Below are 27,675 nucleotides of genomic sequence, written 5' to 3' on the forward strand. Positions count from 1 at the left end.
TGGAGAGGAATGAACTGTCGACATTTCGGGCCAGGAAAGATTGGAAGTTGAATTAGTCCAGTCAAGTACATATTTGTTATCATGATTTAAGAAAATTCTGCCAGCGCAATCTGACCGCACTCTTTCACTGTTTGGGATTTCGTCTCCAACTGTGCGAAGCCACCCACCGCCACGTGTGAGGCGGGGTTCTGGGAAGTCCCGCCCCTCCACACTCACCGCTTTCTCTCATTCGTTGACTGCGAGCGTTACCCCGCCCCTTCCTCCCGCGCTTGCCGGTGTTTTGAGTTGCCATAGGAACGGCGTTGGCCGCTGCGGCGTGAGGTGTCTTATGGCGGCTGAGATGGTGGGTTCTGGCCAAGCGGTGCTGCTGCCGGTGGAAGCCGCCGGCTACGCCGAGAGCTTGCAGGAGTTCCCGCTAAGAGAGATCGGATGCCCGCGGTGAGCGAGGAGTTGGGGTTAACTGGGATCCGCGGGAGGGCGGAGATTAGAGGAGGAGTACTAACAGGAGAAGAGGGGCAACACACATCAAAGTTGCTGGTGAACGCAGCAGGCCAGGCAGCATCTCTAGGAAGAGGTACAGTCGACGTTTCAGGCCGAGACCCTTCGTCAGGACGGTTGGGGAGGGTAGGGAATGAGTGTGTGGATGCAGGAACGAAAGCCCATGATGGGTGCAGAGACATGAACCCCAGGGTGGGTGGAGGGTGAGAAGGAGATTGTAGGAGAGAGGTGGTGGAGGAGTTGATCCAGGGAGGAGGCAGAAGAGTTGATCCTGGGACAGGAAGAATGAGGTCGAGGAATTGTTCTTGGGGTGGGAAGAAGGGGATGGAGAGGTTGGTCTTGGGGAGGGAGTGAACCTTGAGTTCACCCTGGGGAAGGAGAGGGTGACAAAAAGAGTTGTTGCTCTGGTGGATGAGAAGACAATTGGGGAAGGAAAAGGTGAGGAGACCAGGGTATAAGGGAGGAGATATAGAAGGGAAGAAGAAGAGTGAAATAAGAGCTCCCATGATTGCCCTGCCAAGGAGTCCCAGTTGATGGGGGAATATTTGAGAGCCTGTGAGGTGATCTCAAGGAGGAATCAGAGATAAGCAAAAGTGAGATGCAGGGTGCGTGAATAGGAAGAACCTTGATGAACACTGGGAAGATCACAAGTGAGTAAAAACCATTGGTGTTCAATGGCAAGACACTGTGGGAGAGTGAGGGTTTTCAGCTGAGATGATGGTAGAGTGAGTAGCATCATTGATGTGATATATGCGGCACTAGGTGTAGACAAAATGAAAGACAGAGGCTGAGGTGAAGGATGAAAATTCCTGGGTTTGTTCCCACATCAAGGACACTCTGGACTGTGTGATCTGAGGACACCAGGAGGTGTGCGAGGTTAACTTTGGTTTCTTTCACTGCCTTGTCAGCATTGTTTCTTTCTCACAGCTTCGATACATTTACTGGGATTGCAGTGGAATTGCTGTACAATCTGTTTCACTCTAAATGGCTTTAATGCTTCATAATTAGATTCATAGAACACTACAGCAGAGAAACAGCCCCTTCAGCCCATCTACTTCATACCAAACTATTATTCTGCCTAGTTGCATCAGTCCATACCAGGACCATAGCTCTCCGTAACCCTCCCATCCACATACTTATTCACATTTCTTTTAAATGTTAAAAACAACCCCACATCCACCACTTCTGCTGGTATAAACATTATACTCACTTCCACTGAATTTTCTCTTATCTGATCTGTTGAGGTGAAATAGTTTCCACTTTGCACCTTCCATTGCTACTTTATTCCTGCATGCTTGCCTAATTTTCTTCTACTGCTTGCCCTCTATGTTCCTCCTCACTCTGGGAATTAGAAGACCAGTCAGTACTTCAGAAATGGAGTTGGGTCATGGTTTTGATTTTGCATTCTGGTCTTTTCATCTTGGCATATAGTTAAGTGTTCAGCATTTTTAACGACAGTGGCTATTTAAGATATTACTTTTACACCTTATAAATCTGTAATATTCTCTAATGATCTTGGTCTGATGCAAATTTCATGAACTTATACCAAGTGCCCTCAACGTGTCATTGTGACTCACACAATGTCATCTCTTCAGTTTTCTTTGCCTCTGTTCATTTCACAGGTGGTTCAGACAACATGAGTATATTGAGAAGCTGAATATGCAAGCCATCATCAATGTCACTGCTGAGCAAGATGAATTTGTCAAGGAAAACATTTACTCTCTTGGCAAGGTGTGCATGTCTTCTAAAGAGCTAAGGTTTTAGATATAGACCATTTGTCAGACTCTGACAACAGAAGTGTACTTGAATCATTAACCTGCCCCTTTTTGTTGTAGATTATAATGCATGTATGTTCTGTCTTTTCAGCATTCTAGATATACAAGATCAGTCTTTTTTTCTCTCTTTAGTACTGCTGAGGCACTTTGCACCATGATTTCTTCTTACTACTACAATCAGGCAGGAGGTACAGGAGTCTTCGATCCCACACCACTAGGTTCAGGAACACTTATTACCCTACAACCATCAGGCTCTTGAACCAGCATGGATAACTTCACTCACCACAACACTGAACTGATGGCTTTCCTTTTGATCGCTACCAAGAAGGAGTCTGTGAGCAGCCTATCACTGTGTGGCTCACTGTGACAGGCGGGTAGGCCTCTCTGCCTTCTGTAGTGTCCCTCTCTTTCAATGAATGTCAGTGATATCGAAAGATGGTATCGTGATTCTACATTTATGGATTGCACAATTGTGTTTATGGACTGTGGACTTTTTCAGACTTATGGTTTTTATATTATGTGTTTTTTTATCGCCTGTTCCTTTTTTGTTTTGTTGTGTGAGGGAAGGATGTTTGGGGGTTGATGTTTTGTTGTGTTTTATTAGCTTTTTGTATGGGGGAGGGGTTGCTTTTTGGGGGTTTGATTTTCCTGTTCCATTTTGTGTGTGGGGGGGGTGGGTGTTGGGGGTTGATGATCAGGATGTCATTATTTTTTGTGTGGGGGTGGATTTTGATGTTTCTCTCTAGATGACTTTCATGGTCTTTGTTTCATGGCTGTCTGGAGAAGACAAATTTCAGAGTTGTATATAGGTACATGCTTTGACAATGAATGAGCTTTTGTCCATTTGAACCTTTGACTGCACAACCTGCACACTCACTTCCAATGACTCTACAACACATTTCCTCAGTATTATTTATGTTTTTATGTGCACAATTTGGCCTATTTTGCACATTGGTTGTTTGTCAGTCTTTACTTAGGAATAGTTTTTCATAAATTCATTTTATTGTAAGCATTTACAGGAAAATAATCTCAAGGTTGTATATAGTAACAAGTACTTATTTTGATAGTAAGATTACCCTGCCTTTGACTTTGAACTACTTATCCAGTTATACTGCAGGGATCATTTGGATTCTTTATTCCTATCAGGGAAAATTCCTTGTGCATTTTACTTTTGAAACCGTAAGGTCGCTACATCATATGATAACTACACTTCCTTTTTGGAGAAGTTATTCAAATGTTGTTTCTCACCATTTGTAAATAAAATTGGTATGTAAAAGTCATGACCCATTAAACCACATGAAACAAAACCAAGCCATGCAGGATATTTCAGAGGTTGAGAAGATAGGTTAAGTCAGGAAATACTTTGTGACTCAAAACATAAGAACATAAAGAAGTAAGGAAATTCAGTTTTGAAATCTATTCTATGTAGATGATGTTTTAATTTTTAATTTCAGTGGTGGGAAAGTTGTGAAGTAGATTAGTTCCAATAACACTTGTATGAGCAATCAAGAACTTTTTAGGAAAAAAATGGATTTTGCAGTTTTTCAAGGTACTTTATTTCTTACAAAAGGAATGTTAAAATTGATTGGCTATCTATTTTTAAAAAACCTTCTAAACAGTTAAGTGTTAGCTCTTGATTTTCTAATCAGCGTGGAAAGACAGCGTGCCAGTAGCTTGGACATGTTAAGTCATGTATGGTTGAATTGGAGAGATGGAAAAGTTCTTGCTCAAGAAGTTTTGTCATGTAGCACAACTACTTTGTTAGCTTCTAATGAGTGCATAATTTGCTGGTAGGCACTTCTGAAAATTCGTCAGTTGACAGAGGCTGGCTGTCTAGAAGACAAGCTTTTCTTTGTGCATTTTGTTCTTTCCAGGTGAGGTCAAATGATTCAGTACTTAACCAGAGTGTTGAAGCTTGGTTTAGCATTAGTTAAAAACCATTTCTCTCCACACTACCACTCCCCCAACCCACTCATTGCAAAGTACCTTTATCCCTATTACCCACTCTTACTTCTGATGCCTCAGGGTCTTTGATTGTCCTCCAGAAACAGATAACTCTTATAACCCCTATTCCTTATCCTCCTGATTCCCGGCTTGTCTGCTTAATTTTACTTCTGCACCATCAGTCAGTTTTCAATATAACTAACCATGAACCAACTATCACCTGCTCAACTGATCATCATCTTTTTACTCCGAGCTTCTTATAAAACTCTCTTAAAATAACATCTGCAAATCCTCTCCTTCTACTGATCCTCCCCAATTCTAACACTAACCAGGCTATTTTTTTTTTTAAACCATCCCCACCTAATGTGGTCTAGAGTTCAACTGATTCCTCCAATAACTTCACTACTCTTGGGTCTCTGCTAGTTGCTAGAAATTTTCAACCAGACACACAGAGAGAACAATAATTTACTATTCTCATCATCATTTTGATTATTTACATACCTTTTTTTAATCATTCTTTCCTTCCTTGCAGCACTTTACAAATCTTCAGCTCTGTTCTTTCTTTCCCCTCTCCCAGTTCCTACTTAAAAACCCGTTACTACTCTAACTTTTCCCAAATTTATTGAAAAGTAATCGACTTGATACATTAGTTTTTTTCTCTATTAAGTGCAAATAAAGCTGTTAGATATTTTCAGATGTTTGATATTTTGCATTTCAACTGAATGTTGAAAATATTACACTGAATTACAGACGCAGATATTACAGATGTTTGAAATCTGAAATAAAAACAGAAAACTGTAAAGGATTAATAATTCCTACTATTTACTGGCATGTGGTTATATATAAATTCCATAAATACTTTAGAATTCTACCAGTTCTGCCCCTTTCCAAAATTCTGCTGAACCCATAATCTGTGTGAATCCTTGCTGCCAACGAGAATATCAGTTGCTTCAGCTGTTAAAATTACTTAAAATATCATCTGCAGTGAATTATTTGTAAATTCATGCCAGGCAGTAACTAATCAGTATTAGTGAACAGATCAGCCTTGTTTTTACTGGTCACAGATGAAGATTCCAGATTGTTAATTTGTTATTATTTGAATTTGAATTGCTGCCTATTACATTCACTATATTACTGTATTAAATGTCCCTGGGGGACCTTATCGCTGTCATTTAAAACTTGATTACATTTCAGGTCCCCACATTGATTCATGAACTCATTGCTGTGGAAGTTTGGAAGCAGAAGGTGTTTCCTGTGTTGTGTCAGCTCCAGGATTTCAATCCAAAGAGCACATTTCCCATATATATTGTGGTGAGTAAGATTATCTGTTAGACATTTTCTGGACATAATCAGTGGAAGGAATCTTGCCTGCATCACTTTAAATTGGTGGCTTTAACGGCCGATGTTTGGAATCTGAAAAGGCTTTAAATCAGACACTTGCAAACAGTTGGAGTAAAAACAGTAAATTTATTTTTTTTAAATAATAAGTTTATTTTGAACACATGAAACTGCTGTTAATTCATGACATACTTAATTAGACTACTGATGAAATGTAAAGAAAGCACAAGGTTTGCCTAAACTTTTAAGTAAAGATCAAATGAACATGTGTGCCAGTTTTGGCTCGCTTGATAACACAGCTAAGTGAGTTGTAGAATGCTCTATCTAAACTTTGGTCTACCACTGTGCCCACACAACTGGCTGGCAGATCCGCCAATTCCCTGTCAACGTATTGTGACCATTATAGCTGTGCTGTATAACAATGCTGGGGCATGTTTTCCACATTGCATACCTGCTGCATAAAATGTACTTTTGGGTTGAATAATATAACGTCTAGCACACTCTGAACTTTTTTCCACAAATACACAAATGCAAGTTTGGCTTTCTGCACTGTGGTGTAATTGTCATGTAGTCTGTTTGGGTTTACCTGTTGCATTTTCTGATTTTTGTCTTGCACCTTCCTGTTGTGCCTTTGAAATAGTACAGAAACAGCCCAATTTGTCAATGCTGACCAAGATACCCATTTAAGCTAGTCCCATTAGACCCATGTCCCTCTAACACTTTCACATCGACGTATCAGTACAAATACTTCAATGTTCTGAAGTTCAGCGTATCAAAAGTTTGCAGCTCCAAATATAGATATTCCCTTTGGTCTCTGAGGGGCCCTATTCTCACCTGAGTTATTCTTTTTTCCTTAATATATTTATAAGATCTCTCTGTATTCTCCTTAATCTTCACTGCCAAAGCTACCTCATGCCCTCTTTTTACCCTCCTGGTTTCGTGTTTTTGTGTACTCATGTATCCCCTATACTCTTCCAGGTATTTACTTGATCCCAGATACTCTACCTGACCCATGCCTCTTTTCCCTAACCAGAGCATTACCATCCCTTGTCATCCAGCATTCTCTATTCCACCAGCCTTCATTCTAACAGAAACATGCAGACCTTGAACTCTCAAGTATCTCACTTTTTAAAATCTCACACTTGCTGGATGTTTTTTTTTGCCCGCTAACAACCTACTCCAATCAACTTTTGCAAGTTCCTGTCTAATACCATCAAAATTGTCTCAAAATGGAAATTTATCTTGTGCACCAGTTCTATCCTCTTCCATTTTAAATCTAATTGAACCACTAAGTCACAAAGTGTTTTCCCACTGGCATCTCGGTCAATTGCCCTGCTCTATTTCCCAAAAGTAGGTTAAATTTTGCTCTGTTCCAAGTAGAGCCAAGATGTCCCAGCATATATTGCCTGAGCAAACTTTCCTGAATGTACTTAACACATTCCTGCCCAGTCTATTTTCAGAAAGTTAATATCCCCTACCTTGACAACTATTATTCTTGCAACTCTGCAATCTCCTTACATACTTATTTCTCTAATTCGTGTTGACTCTTTGGAGACCTATAGTACAAACCCAAACAAGGTGATTATCCACTTCTTAATTGCCATCTACACCCATATAACCTCATTGGATGATCCCTCAGTAACTTTAACTTGGACGACTGCTTTGATGGCCTCCTTAATCAAAAATGCAACTTTCCCTTCTCTCTTTCCTCCACCTCAATCTCACCCATTGCAGCTGTACCCAGGAACTTAATAAGCTGCTAGTCTTGTCCCTGTAATGGTTATAAAATCCCACTCCAATATATCTATCCATTGCTGATACAATAGGGTGATTTGCTTATTTAAAATAGATTAATTTTTACATTCATTTGAATCAATATGGATTTTCACCGCCAGTAAAAGACAATATTGCACCTGGGCATGGTGGACCTTTATAGTCCAGCACATAATGCTCCCCATATATTTACTGCAATGTGTAAACTTTTTAAACATGTCATTTAAAGACAAAGGTGTGACATACGTAGTGTTCTTTATCTTCAGAATATTCACATTAGCTTTGATTTGGATAGGTTTAGTTTACTGTTTTCTCTTTCATGCATAGATCCATCATGAAGCAACTATTGTTAACCTCCTAGAAACTATCTTTTACCACAAGGTAGGTGTGTTATGCTTGACTATTAAGTGAACTGAACTAAAGCAGACATATAAAGCATTTCTTTGAAGTTCAATTGCTATCTTATCATTCACTATGATGCCACTATTTTTTGCCAAGCAAATAAAAAAATTAGGCTTTGTTTTTCCAAAACCTCATAATGCATGGTGCTACTGCCAGTGATAAGACACTCAAAGTTCAGGGACTATTACACAGAATTTCGCTGCCATGTCCACAACACAAATCATGCTGCCCCCCCCCCCCCCCCCCGTGTATTCTGTCATAAATCTGCATGGAACCTAATGAGGGGAATAGCTTTTGTTCTGAGGAAGCCTCTTCTAGATCCCACATCACATTAGACCTGGCACAGGAATGGTAGCTGATTTACTTGAATACTGATAAGAAAGGTAAGAGTAAATAGTTTTTTTGATTAATTGCATTGATTTTAATGTTTCATTTGTTCTACATTTACATTTTGAGATATTATTAAATGATGTCAATTTCATTTTTTTAATCTGTGAATGTTCATAGAACATGGAAATCTACAGCACATTACAGGCCCTTCGGCCCATAATGCTGTGCCAACCATGTAACCTACTCTAGACAGTGCCTAGAATTACCCCACCACATAGCCCACTATTGTTCTAAGCACAATGTACCGATCTGAGTCTCTTAAAAGACTGTATTTTATCCACCTCCGCCACTGTCGTCGGCAGAGCATTCCTCACATCCACTACTCTCTATGTGGAAAAACTTACCCCTGACACCCCCTCTGTATCTACTTCCAAGCACCTTAAAACTATGCCCCCTCATGTTAGCCATTTCAGCCCTGGGAAGAAGCCCACACGATCAATGCCTCTCATCATTTTATACACCTCTATCAGGTCTCTGTCACTCCAAGGAGAGAAAAGGCCAAGTTCACTCAACCTATTCTCATAAGGCACACTCTCCAATCCAGGCAACATCCTTGAACATCTCCTTTGCAGTCTTTCTATAGTATCCATATCCTTCCTGTAGTGAGGTGACCAGAACTGAACACAGTATTCCAAATGGGGTCTGACCAAGGTCTTATATAGCTGTAACATTACCTCACAGCTCTTGAACTCAATCCCATGGTTGATGGATGCCAAGACACCATGATATTAAAAACCACTGGAAAAGCATTGATAGCTTTGATAGGTGGTAACATTGGGTATAGAGCTTTGACTTCTGTTAAACGTTTTCAGGAAAGCTTTATGAATGAAACTAGTTGTGATCCACCCGTATTATATGACTACCTAGTCTGAGGCCCTACTGCTGCTCAATCTCCTACCACTTCGTTTCAACCATCACCATACCCAAGATTGCTCTGACGAATTGAAACCTCTGTTCATTATGGAAAATGCAAATAGTGAGATTTACTTTGAGAGCAGCAAATTTCTGAAATAGTTGGGCATTATTTCACTTGGTGTTTTTTTGCCCTTCTGCATTTTCTTGGTTGAATTAATGTTAAATGAAATTAGTCTAAAACTTTCTGTTTACACCTTTTTAACAGTTGGGTACTTGTTGTTCATATGAAGTTCCCTTATCAACATTTTGAAGCAAATGTGGGTTTGGAATAGAAACTAGCATCACCAGTGATATCAAGGTTTCTAAACTAATTATGAGTTGACAAACTTGAAAGGAGTCCAGGGATTAAATATCCTGAAAAGGTGGTTCTCAGCAAGGTAACCGATGAATTATTCATCAGTTAAGGATTCTTTTGGGTTTAATGAAATTGTGAACTTTTCAATGTATCAAATAATTTCTCTTCATGGTTCCTGTGCAGGATGTGTGCGAGTCTGCAGAGGAAGCGGTGCTGGACCTTGTCGATTACTGTCATCGAAAAATGACCCTACTAGCTGCACAGAGCGAAAAGCAAGAACCTGGTCAAACTCCATCAACAGCCCTAGCAGTAAGATGTATATTTAAACTCCTGTTAATGAGGGTTGCTATGTGATTAGATCATGTTCATATGTCTTTCTGTGGTCAATTCTGGATTCCGAACTTTGACATTTGACATTGGGCATTAACATACTGTACTAAGAAATGAGCGTATATATGCCGATTTAAAAAAATCTATAATGGTGGTTGTTCTGATTAGAAACATGACCACCTGTTGACAAACTCCTTATTAAACTATTTGTATAATTGCCACATCAGAGACGTGAATATACGCAAGGGACCTATTCAGTTTCACTCCTGGAACACATAAATTAATCTGACACTGTAGTTTATTATGGGCATTGTTTCACTGGAGATGCCATTGCTTAGGCTGAGACATTAAGCTAGAGTGTCATCTATCCTCTGAAATTTGATGAACATAAAAATCCCATGTCTTGAGAAGGGCATTTCTTGTTTGTCAACCAACATGCCCAGATAATAGATTTTGATTATTGGGTATTGCTGTGCACAAATGGTTAGCTACAATATTTTGCACTGTAGCAGAGAACACACTCCCAAATGTTCTTTGGCAGATTTCAAGCACTCTTACTAATCAGAAATTATAAAAGGAGAATATCATGTAAGTTTCTTCTTGTCTTCTGAATCTTGGAAAAAGATGTTCTTGCCTCTGAGTAGGTATAAACATTACAGAATTGTTGTATCCTTTTTTCATCAATTTTATGATTCTTAATTATATGACTGAATACTCAGAATGGCTTGAATTCCAATATAAGCCCCAGCATGCTGTATTTAAAATAATTACATGTAGATGGAGAACAATGGTTCTTTTCAGTTTCTTACTTCAAATTGCACTGTTCTAAATTTGGCAAATTAGGACACAAGAAGGGAAAAAAGAAGCCATCCAATTTCCTCTCATTCTCAACATGCTTTATTCTTTTTATCACTGAATTTCTTCAAGGCATACTTCCTTCTTTTTCTAATTGGAATCTGGAATCTTTCCACTCCTGTTTCCGTGTATGTATATTAGCCAAATCCTGTCATGGATTCTTGATTACCTGACTGGCAGACCACAGTACGTGTGCTTGCAACACTGTGTGTCCGACAGAGTGATCAGCAGCACTGGGGCTCCACAGGGAAATGTCTTGTCTCCCTTTCTCTTCACCATTTACACCTCAGACTTCAACTACTGCACAGAGTCTTGTCATCTTCAGAAGTTTTCGGATGACTCTGCCGTAGTTGGATGCATCAGCAAGGGAGATGAGGTTGAGTACAGGGCTACTGTAGGAAACTTTGTCACATGGTGTGAGCAGAATTATCTGCAGCTTAATGTGAAAAAGACTAAGGAGCTGGTGGTAGACCTGAGGAGAGCTAAGGTACTGGTGACCCCTGTTTCCATCCAGGGGGTCAGTGTGGACATGGTGGAGGATTACAAATACCTGGGGATACGAATTGACAATAAACTGGACTGGTCAAAGAACACTGAGGCTGTTTACAAGATGGGTCAGAGCCGCCTCTACTTCCTGAGGAGACTGAGGTCCTTTAACATCTGCCGGACGATGCTGAGGATGTTCTACAAGTCTGTGGTGGCCAGTGCTATCATGTTTGCTGTTGTGTGCTGGGGCAGCAGGCTGAGGGTAGCAGACACCAACAGAATCAACAAACTTATTCATAAGGCCAGTGATGTTGTGGGGATGGAACTGGACTCTCTCACAGTGGTGTCTGAAAAGAGGATGCTGTCTAAGTTGCATGCCATCTTGGTCAATGTCTCCCATCCACTACATAATGGACTGGTTGGGCACAGGAGTACATTCAGCCAGAGACTCTTTCCACCGAGGTGCAGCACAAAGCGTCATATGAAGTCATTCCTGCCTGTGGCCATCAAAGTTTACAACTCCTCCCTTGGAGGGTCAGACACCCTGTGCCGATAGGCTGGTCCTGGACTTATTTCATAATTTACTGTCATAATTTACATATTACTATTTAACTATTTATGGTTCTATTACTATTTATTATTTATGGTGCAACTGTAACGAAAACCAGTTTCCCCCTGGGATCAATAAAGTATGACTATGACTATTTTAGAAACCAGAATACTCAGTTTATAGATAACGTTAAAACCAGTTTTGTTTTGAAAGTGTGCTCTTTGAACTCTTCATTTGATTTTGAATGCAACATTTAAATACGTATAAGAGGATAGTCCAGAACGTCCTCCATGAAGTGTAACAAAAGAATTTGATCTCCAAATCTGGTGCTTCATGTACTTTTGAATGTTTCTTTTGACAAGCATATTTATAGAAGCTGTAGGGTGTGTGTAGTGCCATCCCATTTTTATGTTCCTTACACAAAATTCATTTGTGATTCCAACTTGTAAAAAGAGAAAAGTTAAGTCAGATGCTGCATTTATTAAAAGGGAGCTTCCCTCCTTAGATGCGACTATGGAGTCCTGTCATAGCTGTTCTGGTAGACCTGCCTTAAAAAAATTATCAATACAGCGGGATCAAAATGATCTGGTAGTCCTCTGAATGGATGGTTAGTGGAGTCCAATGAGAATCAGAATCAGGTTTATTGTCACCAGTATGTGTCATGAAATTTGTTAACTTAGCAGCAGCAGTACAATGCAATACATGATAATATTGGAAGTTTTTTTAAAAAAGTAAATCAATTACAGTATGTATGTGTATGTATGTCATAGATTAAAAATAGTGCAAAAACACAAATTATATATTTTTTTAAAAAAGTGAGGTACTGTTCATGGGTTCAGTGCCCATTCGGAGTCGTATAGCAGAGGGGAAGAAGCGGTTCCTGAATTGCTGAGTGTGTGCCTTCTGGCTTCTGTACCTCCTTCCTGATGGCAACAAAAAGGTGGGTGACGGGGGTTCTTAATAATGGACGTCACCTTTCTGAAGCACCACTCCTTGATACTACAAAGGCTAGTACCCAAGATGGAGCTGACTGATTTTACAACTTTTTGTATTCTCTTTCCGTCCTGTGTGGTACCCCCCCCCCCCCACCAGACAAAAACAATAAGAACTGGTGTAAAATAATGAAAAGTAATGATTACTAATCACATGTCACACAAGGTAACATTATAACACAGATTTATTACCAATTATTTTAATTAGCTAATGAAATTAGACCAAGAAAAACAGAGTTTTTAAAGATTTTTGGCTCTGACAATATACCTTGCTATTCATAAAATATATATGCAGGATTGTCTTTCTGAAGTTAAAATTTGTGAGCAAAGATATACCTAGATTCTGTGTGACTTTCTGTTCAAAGAAAGGCTGCAGTACGGGTTGAAATTTTATCTGCGTGTGTCTTGTTTTATAAAGGAGTTGAAAAAACAGAGTCAAGAGTTGGAATTTGATATCTCGGTGAAGGCTGTTGCTATTCTTCGCTATATAACTGATCACATTGATGGGTGAGTAACATGATCGTTGCTTCATGTAACATGGATGGTTAATGAAGGATCATATTTTGTATGATAAATGTTGGCATGCTGATTCAGAAATTTTATAGCTTTTCTCACAACAGGAAGTATCAATTTTGTGCTTATTGAGATGTGGTATGTGGAGACTTCAGAGGAAAGCTTTCCTTATTTTATCCCAAGCCCATGAAGCATCCCAAAGTCAAATAATATGCTCCTTCCATTTCAGAATGGTGCTCTAATACCATTACCAGTATCATTTCTGCAGTAGTGTGACAATTTTATAATTCTTTGAATAAGGTTATTATTTTGACATCTAATTATGTTAAAAAGTGAAATATATTTTGCTGTACTTTTTTACAAGATTGATATAGCAGAATTTTTGTTTGTTTCATTGCCTTGTGCTCCATAATGCTATTACTCTGCACTTAGTTATGTTTGTGCATTCGCTTAGTTGTGAGCAACATTTTACAAGGACTCTGTATGTCTGATATATATACAGCCTTATTAACCACCAAGATTTTGAGCTCCTTGAATTAGATTTATATATTTCCCTGATTTACAGCACAGTCGATTACTGTGAAACCCACTGATGATTGTATTTTCAGCTGCTTTGGCCATAAGCTTTGGTATTTCCTCCCAGAAACTCTCTACCGCTCTCTTCTCCTAGCTCCTCAAATATCATTTAATAACACTGCTTGCGTTGCAATGCTCCATACACATACTAAACTGTTCTAGTCATTCCTGCTTCTCTATTAGCAATTATATTAGTTTTATTTTGGATAGTTAACATATAATTTTCAATCATAGATGTCTTGAATTCAACTCCTAACTTTTTTTTCCATGATATGGGAGAAAAAAGAAATCTTTAAATCGCTTTAAACTTTAAACTGTTCAGTTATGTAGAATAAATTACTTTTGGAACTTTTACCTGATGGACCACTATCCCTGAAGTTGATACACTTATTCCAGATGTTACTTGGTACGTAAATACTTTATTGCAACCATAAGACGCATTTGTGGTTTGCTTATAGTGGTTTCTCCCTAATTTTATGGCTAGTTCAAAACATTAAAAAACTTACCTTGCATTGAGTTTCTGTCTTTAATTGCCTCAAAATATTTTGGAGGTAAGTAAATTGCTTTTGAGGTTTAGTCAAATATCTGGAAAATGTCAGATAGTTTTCATGAAGTAAAGTCCTACAAACAATTAAAATGCCTTTGTTATTATTTTTATTTATTGATTAAGGGATAAAATTGCTGTAAAATTGTCTGCTGAAGGCATCCTTGATTTCTGTAAGCAGGCTAGGGAGAAGAAAGATATCATGTCTACAGTGTTGGCTTGAGTGGAATCCCAAGGCTGCACTGGTTATAACTGCTATGCCTTGGATAAGAAATTGAACCAAAAGCTCTCTAAACTTCAGTGCATGAAAAATATTCTGCAGCAGTATTTAAAGAATAACTGGGTTATTATGGTAGTGTGTTAACAATATTAAGCAGTCTCTCAGGGTCTTTGTTGATGTGTAGTTTCCCATTGATTCTGTGGTATTCCTTTGTACTACTGTGAATGCCTGCAGAGAAAATGAATCTCAGAGTGGTATATGGTGACATATGTGTATTTTGATAATATATTTACTTTGAACTTTGAAAAATGACTTGCTTTCTCTCCAGCTTTCTAGGTTCTGGAGTGATTGATGAGGCCAATATGGGACCATTGACTTGAGGTTCTCAATGCCATTCTGAAAGCTCCTTCTCTACTTTCATGCTCATGGGGCAGGAATTCCCAAAGTCATTTGGAATTTTTGTGTTTTTTTTCAAGGAAACACATCCATGAATTCTATTCCTCTGTTCACTTGGTAATCTGTTGATGTCTGTTTCGGGAGTTTGGTGTTGGTCAAGTGAAGAAAATGGGCTGTTCAACAGAGCCATCTCAATGCAATTATAGTCAATGATAATCTCCAACCAACACAATTCAGACATTTATCTCAATATTCTAGCTAAGATCTTGTTAAATATTAGATCTTGGGATGTACCTATGTTACAACAATGAATATGCTTTAAAATTTATTATGAATAGTTTTGGAAAGCACTACAGTGTGGAAGAGCTACACTACTGAAGCACATTGGAGCAAATCTTCCATTGCTGCAAAGTCATTGGCTGTCAATTACAGCACTGTGCCGTTTGTTACACTTGTCCTCTTGGAGCTCAGTTCCCAATGCTTTAGTGAAGTGAGTTCAGCAGAAAGACTCAACTTGTAGAATGAAAGGGTTAATGTATGAGGAGTGTGTGATGGCTGAGGGCTTGTACCCATTGAAAGCTATCGAATATTGAAAGGCTTAAGTAGGGTGAATGTGGAGAGCATATTTATAATAGTGAGGGAGTCTTGGACCAGAAGGCACAGCCTCAAAATAGAAGGATTGCTAATTAGTACAGAGATGAGGAGGAATATCTTTAGCAGAGGGTGATGAATGTGTGGAATTAATTACCACAGATGGCTATTGGATATATTAAAAGTGGAGGTTGATATGTTCTTGATTAGTAAGGTGTAAAAGGTTATGGGGAGAGGACAGAGGAATGAGGTTGAGTGGGATACGAAATCAGCCATAATGGAACAGCAGAGCAGACTCGATGGACCGGTTGGCCTAACTCAATTCTGATATCTTATGATCTTTTAGAATTGTGAAAGTCTTTGATAGTCTTTGAAGCCCTGTCTGCAGATTAATTAACTATTGATGTTCAATGTCATCAAGACTAGTTAGCAGCATCTGGGATCTATAAAAAATATTGAGGGAAAAATTGAAACTTTTTAAATATTCACGACACTGAAAAAGATACTGTTAAAAGCTTTAAAATAACCTAAATATTAAAATTGTTTTTCTCCAGCAGCTAGTTTATTTGACTAGTTTGCTTTCTCCATTCTAAAACTGGTGCAGGAGCAGAGGATGGGCATCCCAAGTTGGCCTGCAGAAGCTCATGCTGTCCCGTGATGAAGTAAGATGCTGCCATCAGTTTATCCAGCAGCGATGCTGCATACCCAGTTAAATGCTGGTGTCAGGATGGAAGATTTTCCCCATTATCTTGACGTTACTTCAGTGCTGTTTATGACAACCTGCTGTGCAAAAATTGGCTGATTCATTTCCAATACTGGCTATATTTCAAAATGTTTTATAAAGCACTTTAAAATATCCTTGGGGTATTAAAGGTACTACATAGTTGAAAGTCATTATATAAACAATTTTCTTTTTATTTGAATACCCTAGCCAAATTGTGACGATTCTACAGTGTAATTGTCAGATATATTTGGTCAACATTTGGTTTTCATTGGAGATGCTATTTTAATTAATTTGATTGTACATTCTTTCATGTTAATTGAAGCCTGCCGATCAGTGTTCAGACACGACTGCTGAACACTCACAATTTGCCTTGTGTGCTGGTTCACCTGGTGGAGCATTGCCCCTGGAGACGATATAATTCAAAAGGTATGTGGCCTGATGTTTGTTGCCACAATTGTGGCTGATTATGACTATCTAAACATGCGAGAGGTTTTCTGCTTCCCATCCTTAATGAGAAATTACTATATTTAAGAGACATTTAGACAGATATTAAATGCACAACTCCATGTCTCCAAGACTCTAAAGCAGCCTTTCCCAACCTTTTTGCCCTGGAGGAGCCCTTGAAATGATTTCCAAGTCTCAGGGAACCCTTGCATAAAAATTATTATATCTAGAGCTCATGGTACGTTAGCATGATCAGTAAGTTGTACATATAATAATCCAAAAATAATTGTTAATGCCCTTTTGAGTGGAGAATGAATTTTTAGCCAGCCTTTCTTGAAGAACACAGGTAGTTAAGCTTAGCTTACCTTTCTTGCAATTAATCTTTCTTTACCTTTCATAAATTTTAAAAACTCATAAGGCAAATGTAATAAATTTCTGTTTTCAAAAAGACTTGAGACTTTCTGATCCTTCTTCACTCTCAAGCCCAAGCAGCAGTGGAAACATTTCAAGATTTCCTTTTGCAACATGATTTTTCCAAAGATTCAGTTTCTTTTAAGTCCAAGAATCTTGTCACTTGAAGTCAAACATTTTCTCCAAGGCCTTACGGAGACTTGTTCAACTGGTTCATAAGATGAAAAATGTCTGCTAAGTAGACTAGTTTCTACAGCCATTCTTCACCTTTAAAGCACTCAGCAAAATCTGGCCTGCTATTTTCTTGAAAGTACCCCTGCAATTCACCTTTCAGCTCAAACACCCTGTTGCGAATTCTTCCTCTGTTAAACCATTAGATTTCTGTATGTAGCAGGAGATTGGTGTGCTGTTTGTCCAGGTTTTCACACAATATTTTTAAACATTCTCGAGGGAACTGTTCTTTGTTTAATAAAGTTAATCATTTTTGTAGTACCATCCAGAACATTTTTCATTTCATCTTCAAGAGTTTTTGACATCAGCAGTTCTCTGTGAAGAAAGCAATGCGTTGTGACAATGTCAGGATTTTCTTTTTTTAAACGAGAGAAACAAAACCTCTCATGGAGCCAACCATTGATGGTGCACCATCAGTACAAATGTCAACTCAGTTCCTTCAAGACGGACCTTTTGTTTCCAGATCTGAAGGCAAAACCTTAAATATATTTTGGCCTTTGCTTGTTTTGGGCAGCTCTTTACAACAGAAAAAGTTTTCTTGAATTTCACTATCATTTACAAATCTTACAAATGCTACAATTTATTGGTGAAATCTGCTGACTCATCAACCTAGATAGAGAATCTGTTATTTTCAGTTTATCACACAAAACCTCTTTAGCATCATGTGACATATCATCAAAATGTCGACTTTTTTAAACTATTTAAGAGTGAAACCTTTTCAATTTCTCGTACTGCATCTTGTTCTAACACGGGTTAATAAAATATAAAAAAGAATGGCATTATAAATTACTAAACAAGAAAAACGCAAAAGATACGTAAACTTAACAATGCAATTCACTTTTAACCTACAGAATCCACCTTTTGCAACATATAAAACAACAGCAAAGCAGCAGGCCAGTAGCTGAGTCGCGGCGCATAAAAATACCTTCTTTAGAATGAAAATTTCCCTCCATTTTTCTGCTACACCAGTAGAGTTTGTTCACTACCATAAGTCAGTCAGTGGTGCATAAGGGAAAGTTGTAGGAGGTTATTCTGGAGGGAGAGGCTGACGTCTCAGCCCTTGGGTGAGTCCATTCAATGCTCGGAAAATGCACTTCCGGCAACTACCGTCCTTCCTTCCGTGCAATACAGCACTCACCAATTATCAATGGCCTCCCCTATCTCGCATCAAAAACTGAGAATGGACTCAACTAAGTAAGCATGGTCCTACAGTGCACTGCCATACTGGACTGAGAGACCTCTTATGAGATTGCTAATGTGGCTGCTTGGTCACTACTACCACTGCAAGTGCAGCATCGCATATTGCACGAAGTTCAAAAAACAATGTCTTTTTATCACAATCTCTTGCAGAACCCCTCATGACCTCTCATGGAACTCGAGGGTTCCGCGGAACCCCGGTTGAGAAATCTTGCTCTAAAGCCTTGAAATACTGCTCTTCAATGTGCTTCCCTTCCTTTTGCCCTGACTTACCCGCTTATGCCCTTGTACTTTCTTCGCACATACTTCCTGCACATGCGTGATGCCTTACTCTCATATTCTCCGAGCTGTAGTAAATATTAAATTTTAATTGCACCAAGTAAGTAAAATGACACCAAATGTGCCACAGAGGTAGAGCAATTTCAAACATAATCTTTAGTTTTTTTGTTATTGAAAACAAATAGGAAAAATTCTACCTTTCATTTGAGTCTCAGATATTTTCAGAGCTATGAGGAAATGGTAGCTGAGTGAGACAAGCATAATTGTTCTTGGTTGTGTCAGAACAAATTCAATAGACCACATGAGCTCCTTTAATGCTCCAAAATTTCTGTAATTCTCAATTGCATTGTGTATTAGGCCTTATCTGCTGACCCTGGCGATAATAGCCACATCCTATAACTGAATAAAAATATTGCTGCAATAATTAATAAACAATTGTAAACTAGAATGGAAGGGGTAGTGGTGGGAAACAGAGCAACACTCAGCAAGTGGGGGAATTGAGGAACGGTATATGGCTTTTCCATAATGTGTCCTCTTGACTATTTTTGATTACTTTCTATGTTTTCTAAGTGATTTATCCAGACTTTTTCCTCTATCAGTTTGCCTACCATGGTGATAGTCCAACTGACCCATAATACTTAGTCTTTTGCTTTTAAACAGCCCGACCAGTGAACCAACAGCATTTTCTGGTGGACTAGAGGGATTTGGATTTAAATCACTAAAGGTGGCAATCACTCTATCAATGAAATAAAAGTTATTCAGAAATCCTGATGAAATATTGGCCTCAATGAGTCTGGAATTGAAAAAGGGAAATGATCCATTAGTTGGACAGAGCTTTTAAGGAGCTATGTGGTGCTTAATCTTGTATTTATTTCCTTAGGCTTAAAATATAAAAGACTAATCTAGCTTTTGTGAAACTACATTGACTTATTAATCCTTTCACTGCCCCATGAGCAATTGATATCATTAATCTAATTCAATACAAATCCCCTAGCTGCTTTTACCTATAGAACCATCCGGATATGTATTATTAATGTTGATTCAATTAATGAAACACAGATTAAACCTCTACATTTTGTGCCCTATATTTCTCCTATATTTTGGATTGCCCCCTCCCCCTCTCAAATCTCTTACTAGCTGTTCTTTCAGTTAGTCCTGATGAAGGGTCTCGGCCCGAAACGTCGACTGTACCTCTTCCAAGAGATGCTGCCTGGCCTGCTGCGTTCACCAGCAACTTTGTGTGTTGCTTGAATTTCCAGCATCTGCAGATTTCTTCGTGTTTGCATCTTGTGCCCTGTTCTGGTTTTAAAATTTTATAATCGCTGCAGTTCTGCAACTGAACAAAAGTGAATGTTTTTAAAACAGTAGCTGAATCAGTGGTGTTCATAAATATGAAATTTTCTATTTATTTACATAAGCCAAACTGGCTTTTTAAAAGCTAAGTTTAAAAAAATAATTGTTTTACTTGTAATAAAATTTGCACTGTTATCATTGAAGAAGATTATTAGGGACAGGATTTACTTGCATTTGGAAAAGCATGGGTATATTAGGGATGAAAGGCTTTGTGTAGAGCCGGTCCTGTCTCATTATTTTCATTGAGTTTTTTGAGGAGATGAAAATGATTAATCAGGGTAGGGTAGTGGATGTTATCTTCATGGACTTTGGTAAAGCACTTGACAAAGTCTTTATTATTAAGCTGGTCAGAAGATTAAGTTAATAAGATCCATGATGAGTTGGTACATTGGCTTGATCATAGAAGACAAATGGTTGAGGGGTATTTTTCTGACTGGAAGTCTGTGACCAGTGGTGTTTTGGGAGCTCTGTTGCTTGGAATATATATATAAAACATTTTAGATAAAAATGTAGGTGGTCCAATTAGTAAGTTTGCAGATGGCAAGAAAATTCGTGGAGTTGTACATAGTGAGTAAGGTTGTCAAAGGATTCAGCAGAATATACTGTAGATAAGTTGGAAACTAGGGTGGAGAACTGGCAAGTTAGAAGTGATGCATTTTGGGAGGTCAAATGCCAGAAGAAATTATGGAAAAATATGGCAGAACCTTTTATTTCCATGGGTGAAAATAGCAATACTAAATAGTGTTGATTTAATGTGAGGGGGAGAGGTTTGAAAGGAGGTAAGTTTTTTGTTTTAAAGAGAGTGGGAGGTGCCTGGATCATGCTTCCAGGGGAGGAGGTAGAAATAGATATGAGAGCAACATTTAAGATAAATTTAGACAGACTCATGAATAGGCAAGGAATTGAGGGATGTAGACCATATGCAAATAGATGGATTAAACTACATTAGCCTCATGGTTGGCACTGACATGATGGGATGCAGGTTATGTTCCTATGCTGTGCTCATCGATGTTCTGAAGAACCAAATTCCTTATTTGACTCACCTGCTAATTCGGGTTAATGAACTCAGAGCTGTAATAAATTATACTGGTTCACAAGTGATCTATGAAAGGCAATTTGAAACATAGAAAACCTACAACACAATACAGGCCCTTCGGCCCACAAAGCTGTGCCGAACATGTCCTTGCCTTAGAAATTACCTAGGGTGGCTCTCCTCCATTATGTCCTGTTTAAGTTTAGAGAAAATAAGAAGTCAGACATTTGATACATCCTTTAAATCTGAGCAAATCTGGCGACCTTTTATTCAATATTTTCATTTAATTTGATTTATTACTCTTTCAATTTTTTTTAGAAGTTTTAGATTTGATCAGAAATTCTTTCTTTTTTTGGTCGTATCCTCAAAATGTACTGCCCAGTCCCTTTTTTTTTGTTTCTTTTTTTTAATGTAGTGTAGTGGGTTTTTTTCCTTCATTTAAAATTCAAAGTTTTTTTCTTTCCTCTTCATGAACTGATAAGAGGAGAATTGCTGTTTTTTTAATGACATATTTTATGCTAGCTTAACAATATGTGTGATTTTGATAATGTCTATCTTAATCTTGGTCTGTATTGTTATTGATAGATATATATATATATTTGAGATCATTCTCCTCTTGTTTGTTTAAATCAACAAAAAGATGAATAAAGAAAGAAAAGAAAGAAATTACCTAGGGTTACCTATAGCCCTCTATTTTTCTGAGCTCCATGTACCTGTCTGGGGGTCTTTTAAAAGACCCTATCGTATCTGCCTCCACCACTGCCGCCGGCAGCCCATTCCACGCATTCACCACACTCTGCGTAAAAAAAAAAAAAAAAAAAAATTACCCCTGACATCTCCTCTGTACCTACTTCCAAACACCTTAAAACTGTACCCTTTCGTACTAGCCAGAATTATTTTCTTTATCTGTCTTACAACTCTCTTAGTTCATCCCCAGGACAAGAATTAATTAATGTTTTGTCCAATGTATTTCTCTGGTAATTCACAAAATAGTTAATTTCAGACTTTTGGATCTTTACAAAACTACCTTGCACTTCTTTGGATCTATTTTTGTCGCAATAGGTGAATTGCAGAAATATGCTGATGGGAAGTGGTACACAGTACCCGTGGAGGATCAGCTGAAAATAACCAAGCTGGATGGACAGGTCTGGATTGCATTGTTCAACCTATTGCTGAGGCCTGAATGCCAGCAGAGTTATGATTTCAACAACTTCAACAAAACACAGTTGCTTAAGGTATAGTTTATCAGAAGGTCCTGTCTGCCAATTTCAGTTTATCAGTTTATAAGAAAGTTTTGTATGGAAGCTTCCTCAAAGTTTTACTAAGCTAATTGTCTTTTTTCCCCCTCTGTAAATTCTTTGCTTGCTTTACTCCCCTTTTTATGATATCCATATTGGATGTTTTATCCACAATTATCCTGTCAATGACTGAGTTACATTGGTCATTGCAACTTCCAATTCAATCGATGATTTGTGCTGAATTTACTGATTTCAAACATTATAAGGGTAAAAATCAACTGCTTCAATCAGTCTGAACTAGGAAAAAGGAAATATGCCTTGGTTTCTAACCTGCAAGGCTTTCCAATAAACCATGTTTTAAGCATACAAGTGCAATATAATCTTTGGAATTATAAACTTCAAAGTAGACAATGAATGCTGTCTGATCAAAATCATTCCCAATGCAAAAGAATCACGGGGCAGGGTTCCAGAGGGAACCAGAAAACTGGAAATTTTCTCTTGCCAGGATGAAAAAATTAATGAAAGACGGCATCAAAATGTACACAAAGGCAATACGGAAATGAGCATTTTCATCATCATGTGTGTTGCCATCTGTTGCACATCTTACAGAAATATTTCCAAACTACAGTCAAAACTGCAATAATCTAACATGCATGGGACTTCAGTGGTGTCAGACTGGCAGATTTTCTGGATAGTTGGATGTTATTATTAATATACAAACACACTTCCAATTGATGTTTTTAGATGTTACAGTGTCAGAATAAATTTTCCAGTGAATCCAGTAAGATTAAAGAGTGTGGGAACTGGAACGCCAGTGAGTTTAAAGGAAGTGTAGCACACTTCACCTGGTGAGCCAGATGCCAAATCATCTGAACTTTCAAATAGTTGGATAACAGATTATTGAAGTTTTACATTTTTAAATATTGCACTCTATTTCAAGTTAATGTGCAACTTGATTTTTTTCCACATCAGGGCCATAACCAGGGACAGAGTAAGCAAGGCAGCCTGCAGGACACAACACTGTTAGGTGGGAACTGGGAAATTTCAAACTGAATCACTACCAAGTCAATACTGTTCAGTTTTGATCTCCAGGCATAGCCAACATCTGGCTATCTTAGTGACTGTCTGTATTGCCCCACCAACGGCAAGAGCGAGTAGTAACCCAGCCTGTACTGTCCAGTTGGATTGTCCTAGTGATCTTGTTTCAAAGAACAGTGATGAGCTTCGTTTTCAGTTGGGGAATAGAGGTTATACTATGATTGCACTGGATTTCATTTTGAGGTCCTATTCTGGGATACCACCACTCAAAATTATTGCCTTTATAATCAACTTAGAAACCAAAAGGTCAAACAGTGTGATAATTTCTGGAATGCATCATATGACACAGAGAAATTGGATAAATATGACCTGATCAGGGAAAGTATCTGTTTGTGTAGGCAAATGATAAATAGAATTTAATATGGGTGATTTTAACAATTCTCCAATCAAAAGAAACAAATCAAAAATTATTCAGTTGTGAGAAGCTACAAACTACTGAGAGACAAACTGATTTGAAGCAACACACACAAAATGCTGGAGGAACTCCACAAGTCAGGCTGGATCTATGGAAATGAATAAACAATTGCCTTTTCAGGACGAAACCCTTCTTCAGGAGTCCTAAACGTTGACTGTTTATTCATTTACATAGATGCTCTCTGACCTGCTGAGTTCCTCCAGCATTTTGTGTGTGGTTGCTTTGGATTTCCAGGATCTGCACACTTTCTCGTGTTTATGATTTGAAGGTTCTTATGACAGATCACCAAAAGCTAGTTGATAGATGTTTAAAAAATTAACAGGAAGATGAGAGATTTGTTGTCTGAAAATGCCATTACATTCTAAATAATCCTCTGGAATAGCATTTATACAGTGGAACAAACACCACTTTAGTTATTATCCTGCTGAATCTAGTCACTAGTTGCATAGCATTATACATTTATGCCAGTGAGGAAGTTCCACCAAGCCTCCTTCTACTGAGGCCAGGTTCTGAAATCTGTCATATGCCAATATAGTCTGGGCCCATAGTTGGGTTGGAGTGTAGTGTGGTATTGTATTGGCTGCTTATTGGCTGTTTTTTTTAAGGTAAAGATAGTTCTAGAGCATAGAAAACCTACAGCACAATACAGGCCCTTCAGCCCACAAAGCTGTGCCAACCATGTCCTTACCTGAGAAATTACCTAGGGTTACCCATAGCCCTCCATTTTTCTGAGCTCCATATATCTGTCCAGGAGTCTCTTAAAATCGTATCTGCCTCCACCACCGTCTCCAGCAGCCCATTCCACGCACTCACCATTCTCTAAAAAAAAACTTACCCCTGTTATCTCCTCTGTACCTACTTCCAAGCACCTTAAAACTATGCCTTCTCATGCTAGCCATTTCAGCCCTGGGAAAAAGCCTCTGACTATCCACACGATCAATGCCTCTCATCATCTGACACCTCCGTCAGGTCACCTCTCATCCTCCATCGCTCCAAGGAGAAAAGGCCAAGTTCACTCAATATATTCTCATAAGGCATGCTCCTCAATCCAGGCAACATCCTTGTAAATCTCCTCTGCACCCTTTCTATGGTTTCCACATCCTTCCTACAGTGAGGCAACCGGAACTGAGCACAGTACTCAAAGTGGGGTCTGACCAGGGTCCTATATAGCTGCAACATTACCTCTCAGATCCTAAACTCAATCCCACGATTGATGAAGGGCAATGCACCATATGCTTTCTCAACCACAGAGTCAACCTGTGCAGCAGCCTTGAGTGTCCTATGGACTCAGACCCAAGATCCCTCTGATCCTCCACACTGCCAAGAGTCTTACCATTAATACTATATTCTGTCATCATATTTGACCTACCAAAATGAACCAACCTCACACTTATCTGGGTTGAACTCCATCTGCCACTTCTTAGCCCAGTTTTCATCCTATCGATGTCCCGCTGTAACCTCTGACAGCCCTCCACACTATCCACAACACCTCCAACCTTTGTGTCATCAGCAAATTTACTAACCCATCCCTCCACTTCTTCATCCAGGTCATGAAGAGTAGGGGTCTCAGAACAGATCCCTGAGACACACCACTGGTGACCGACCTCCATGCAGAATATGACCTGTCTACAACAGCCCTTTGCCTTCTGTGGGCAAGACCGTTCTGGATCCACAAAGCAATTTCCCCGTGGATCCCATGCCTTCTTACTTTCTCAATAAGCCTTGCATGGGATACCTTGTCAAATGCCTTGCTGAAATCTATATACACTACATCTACTGCTCTACCATCATCAATGTGTTTAGTCACATCCTGAAAAAAATCTAATCAGGCTCGTAAGGCATGACCTGCCTTTCAAAAAGCCATGCTGGCTATTCCTAATCATATTATGCCTCTCCAAATGTTCATAAATTCTGCTTCTCAGGATCTTCTCCATCAACTTACCAACCCCTGAAGTAAGACTCAGTGGTCTATAATTTCCTGGGCTATCTCTACTCCCTTTCTTGAAGAATGGAACAACATCCGCAACCCTCCAATCCTCCAGAACCTCTCCCGTCCCCCTTGATGATGCAAAGGTCATCGCCAGAGGCTCAGCAATCTCCTCCCTCACCTCCCACAGTAGCCTGGGGTACATCTCCTCTGGTCCTGGTGACTTATCCAACTTGATGCTTTCCAAAAGCTCCTGCACATCCTCTTTCTTAATACCAACAAGCTCAAGCTTTTCAGCCCACTGTAAGTCATCCCTACAATCGGCAAGATCCTTTTCTGTAGTGAATACTGAAGCAAAGTACTCATTAAGTACCTCTGCTATCTCCTCCGGTTCCATACACACTTTTCCATTGTCATACTTGATTGGTCCTATTCTTTCACATCTTACACTCTTGCTCTTAACATACTTGTAGAATGCCTTGGGGTTTTCCATAATCCTGTCCTACAAGGCCTCTTCTGGCTTTTCTAATTTCTTTCTTGAGCTCCTTCCTGCTAGCCTTATAATCTACTAGCTCTCTATCATTATCTAGCTTTTTGAACCTTTCGTAAGCTCTTCTTTTCTTCTTGACCAGGTTTACAACAGCCTTTGTACACCATGGTTCCTGTACCCTACTATCCTTTCCGTCTCCTTGAAATGTACCTATACAGAACTCCACGCAAATATCCGCTGAACATTTCTTCTGTACATTTCCCTGAGAACATCTGTTCCCAATTTATGTTTCCAAGCTCCTGCCTGATAGCCTCCTATTTCCTCTTACTCCGATTAAACACTTTCCTAACTTGTCTGTTCCTATCCCTCTCCAATGCTAATGTAGAGTTGTGATCACTATCTCCAAGATGCTCTCCCACTGAGAGATGTGACACCTGACCAGGTTCATTTCTGAATATCAGATCAAGTAGCCTCTCCTCTTGTAGGCTCATCTACATATTGTGTCAAAAAACTTTCTTGAACACACCTAACAAACTCCACCCCATCTAAACCCCTCGCTCTGGGGACATGTCAATCGATATTTGGGAAATTAAAATCTCCCACCACGACAACCCTGTTATTATTACACCTTTGCAGAATCTGTCTCCCTATCTGCTCCTCAATGTCCTTGTTACTATTGGATGGTCTATAAAAAAACACCCAGTAAAGTTATTGACCCCTTCCTGCTCCTAACTTCTGCCCACAGAGACTCTGTAGACAATCCCTCCCTGTCTTCCTCCTTTTCTACGGGCATGACACTATCTCTGATCAACAGTGCCACACCCCCACCTCTTTTGCCTCCCTCCCTGTCCTTTCTGAAACATCTAAAGCCTGGCAATCGAAGTAACCATTCCTGCCCCTGAGCCATCTAAGTCCACAACATCATAGCTTCAAGTACTGATCCATGCTGTAAGCTCATCCGCTTTGTTCATAATACTCCTTGCATTAAAATAGACACATCTCAAACCATCAGTCTGAGTGCATCCCTTCTCTATCACTTGCCTATCCTCCCTTACACACTGTCTCCAAGCTTTCTCTACTTGTGAGCTAACTGCCTTTTCCTCTGTCTCTTCAGTTTGGTTCCCAAACCCCAGCAATCCTAGTTTAAACTCTCCCCAATAGCCTTAGCAAACCTCCCCGCCAGGATGTTGGTCCCCCCGGGATTCAAGTGCAACTCGTTTTTTTTGTACAAGTCACTCCTGCCCCAGAAAAGGTCCCGATGATCCTGAAATCTGAATCCCTGCCCCCTGCTCCAATCCCTCAGCTATGCATTTATCCTCCACCTCACTCTATTCCTATACTCACTGTCACGTGGCACAGGCAGTAACCCCAAGATGACTACCTTTGTGGTCCTGCTTCTCACTTCCTTCCTAACTCCCTGTAGTCTGCTTTTAGGACCTCCTCCATTTTCCT

At 39.2% G+C, this 27,675-nt stretch overlaps 1 protein-coding gene across 1 annotated transcript in view; it reads left to right on the plus strand.

Moving 5' to 3' along the window:
- Window positions 1–300: 300 nt before the first annotated feature.
- zmynd10 (zinc finger, MYND-type containing 10) overlaps window positions 301–27,675 on the plus strand; it is a 45,581-nt gene continuing 18,206 nt past the window's right edge. The window contains 8 exon segments of the mRNA XM_072280644.1: window positions 301–438; window positions 2,121–2,229; window positions 5,412–5,528; window positions 7,656–7,709; window positions 9,514–9,639; window positions 12,962–13,050; window positions 16,430–16,533; window positions 22,118–22,290. Coding sequence (XP_072136745.1) covers window positions 329–438; window positions 2,121–2,229; window positions 5,412–5,528; window positions 7,656–7,709; window positions 9,514–9,639; window positions 12,962–13,050; window positions 16,430–16,533; window positions 22,118–22,290 — 882 coding nt within the window. The 5' untranslated portion in view covers window positions 301–328.

The sequence above is a fragment of the Mobula birostris genome, chromosome 16, assembly GCF_030028105.1.
Source record: "Mobula birostris isolate sMobBir1 chromosome 16, sMobBir1.hap1, whole genome shotgun sequence".
NCBI classification, from domain to species: Eukaryota; Metazoa; Chordata; class Chondrichthyes; order Myliobatiformes; family Myliobatidae; genus Mobula; species Mobula birostris.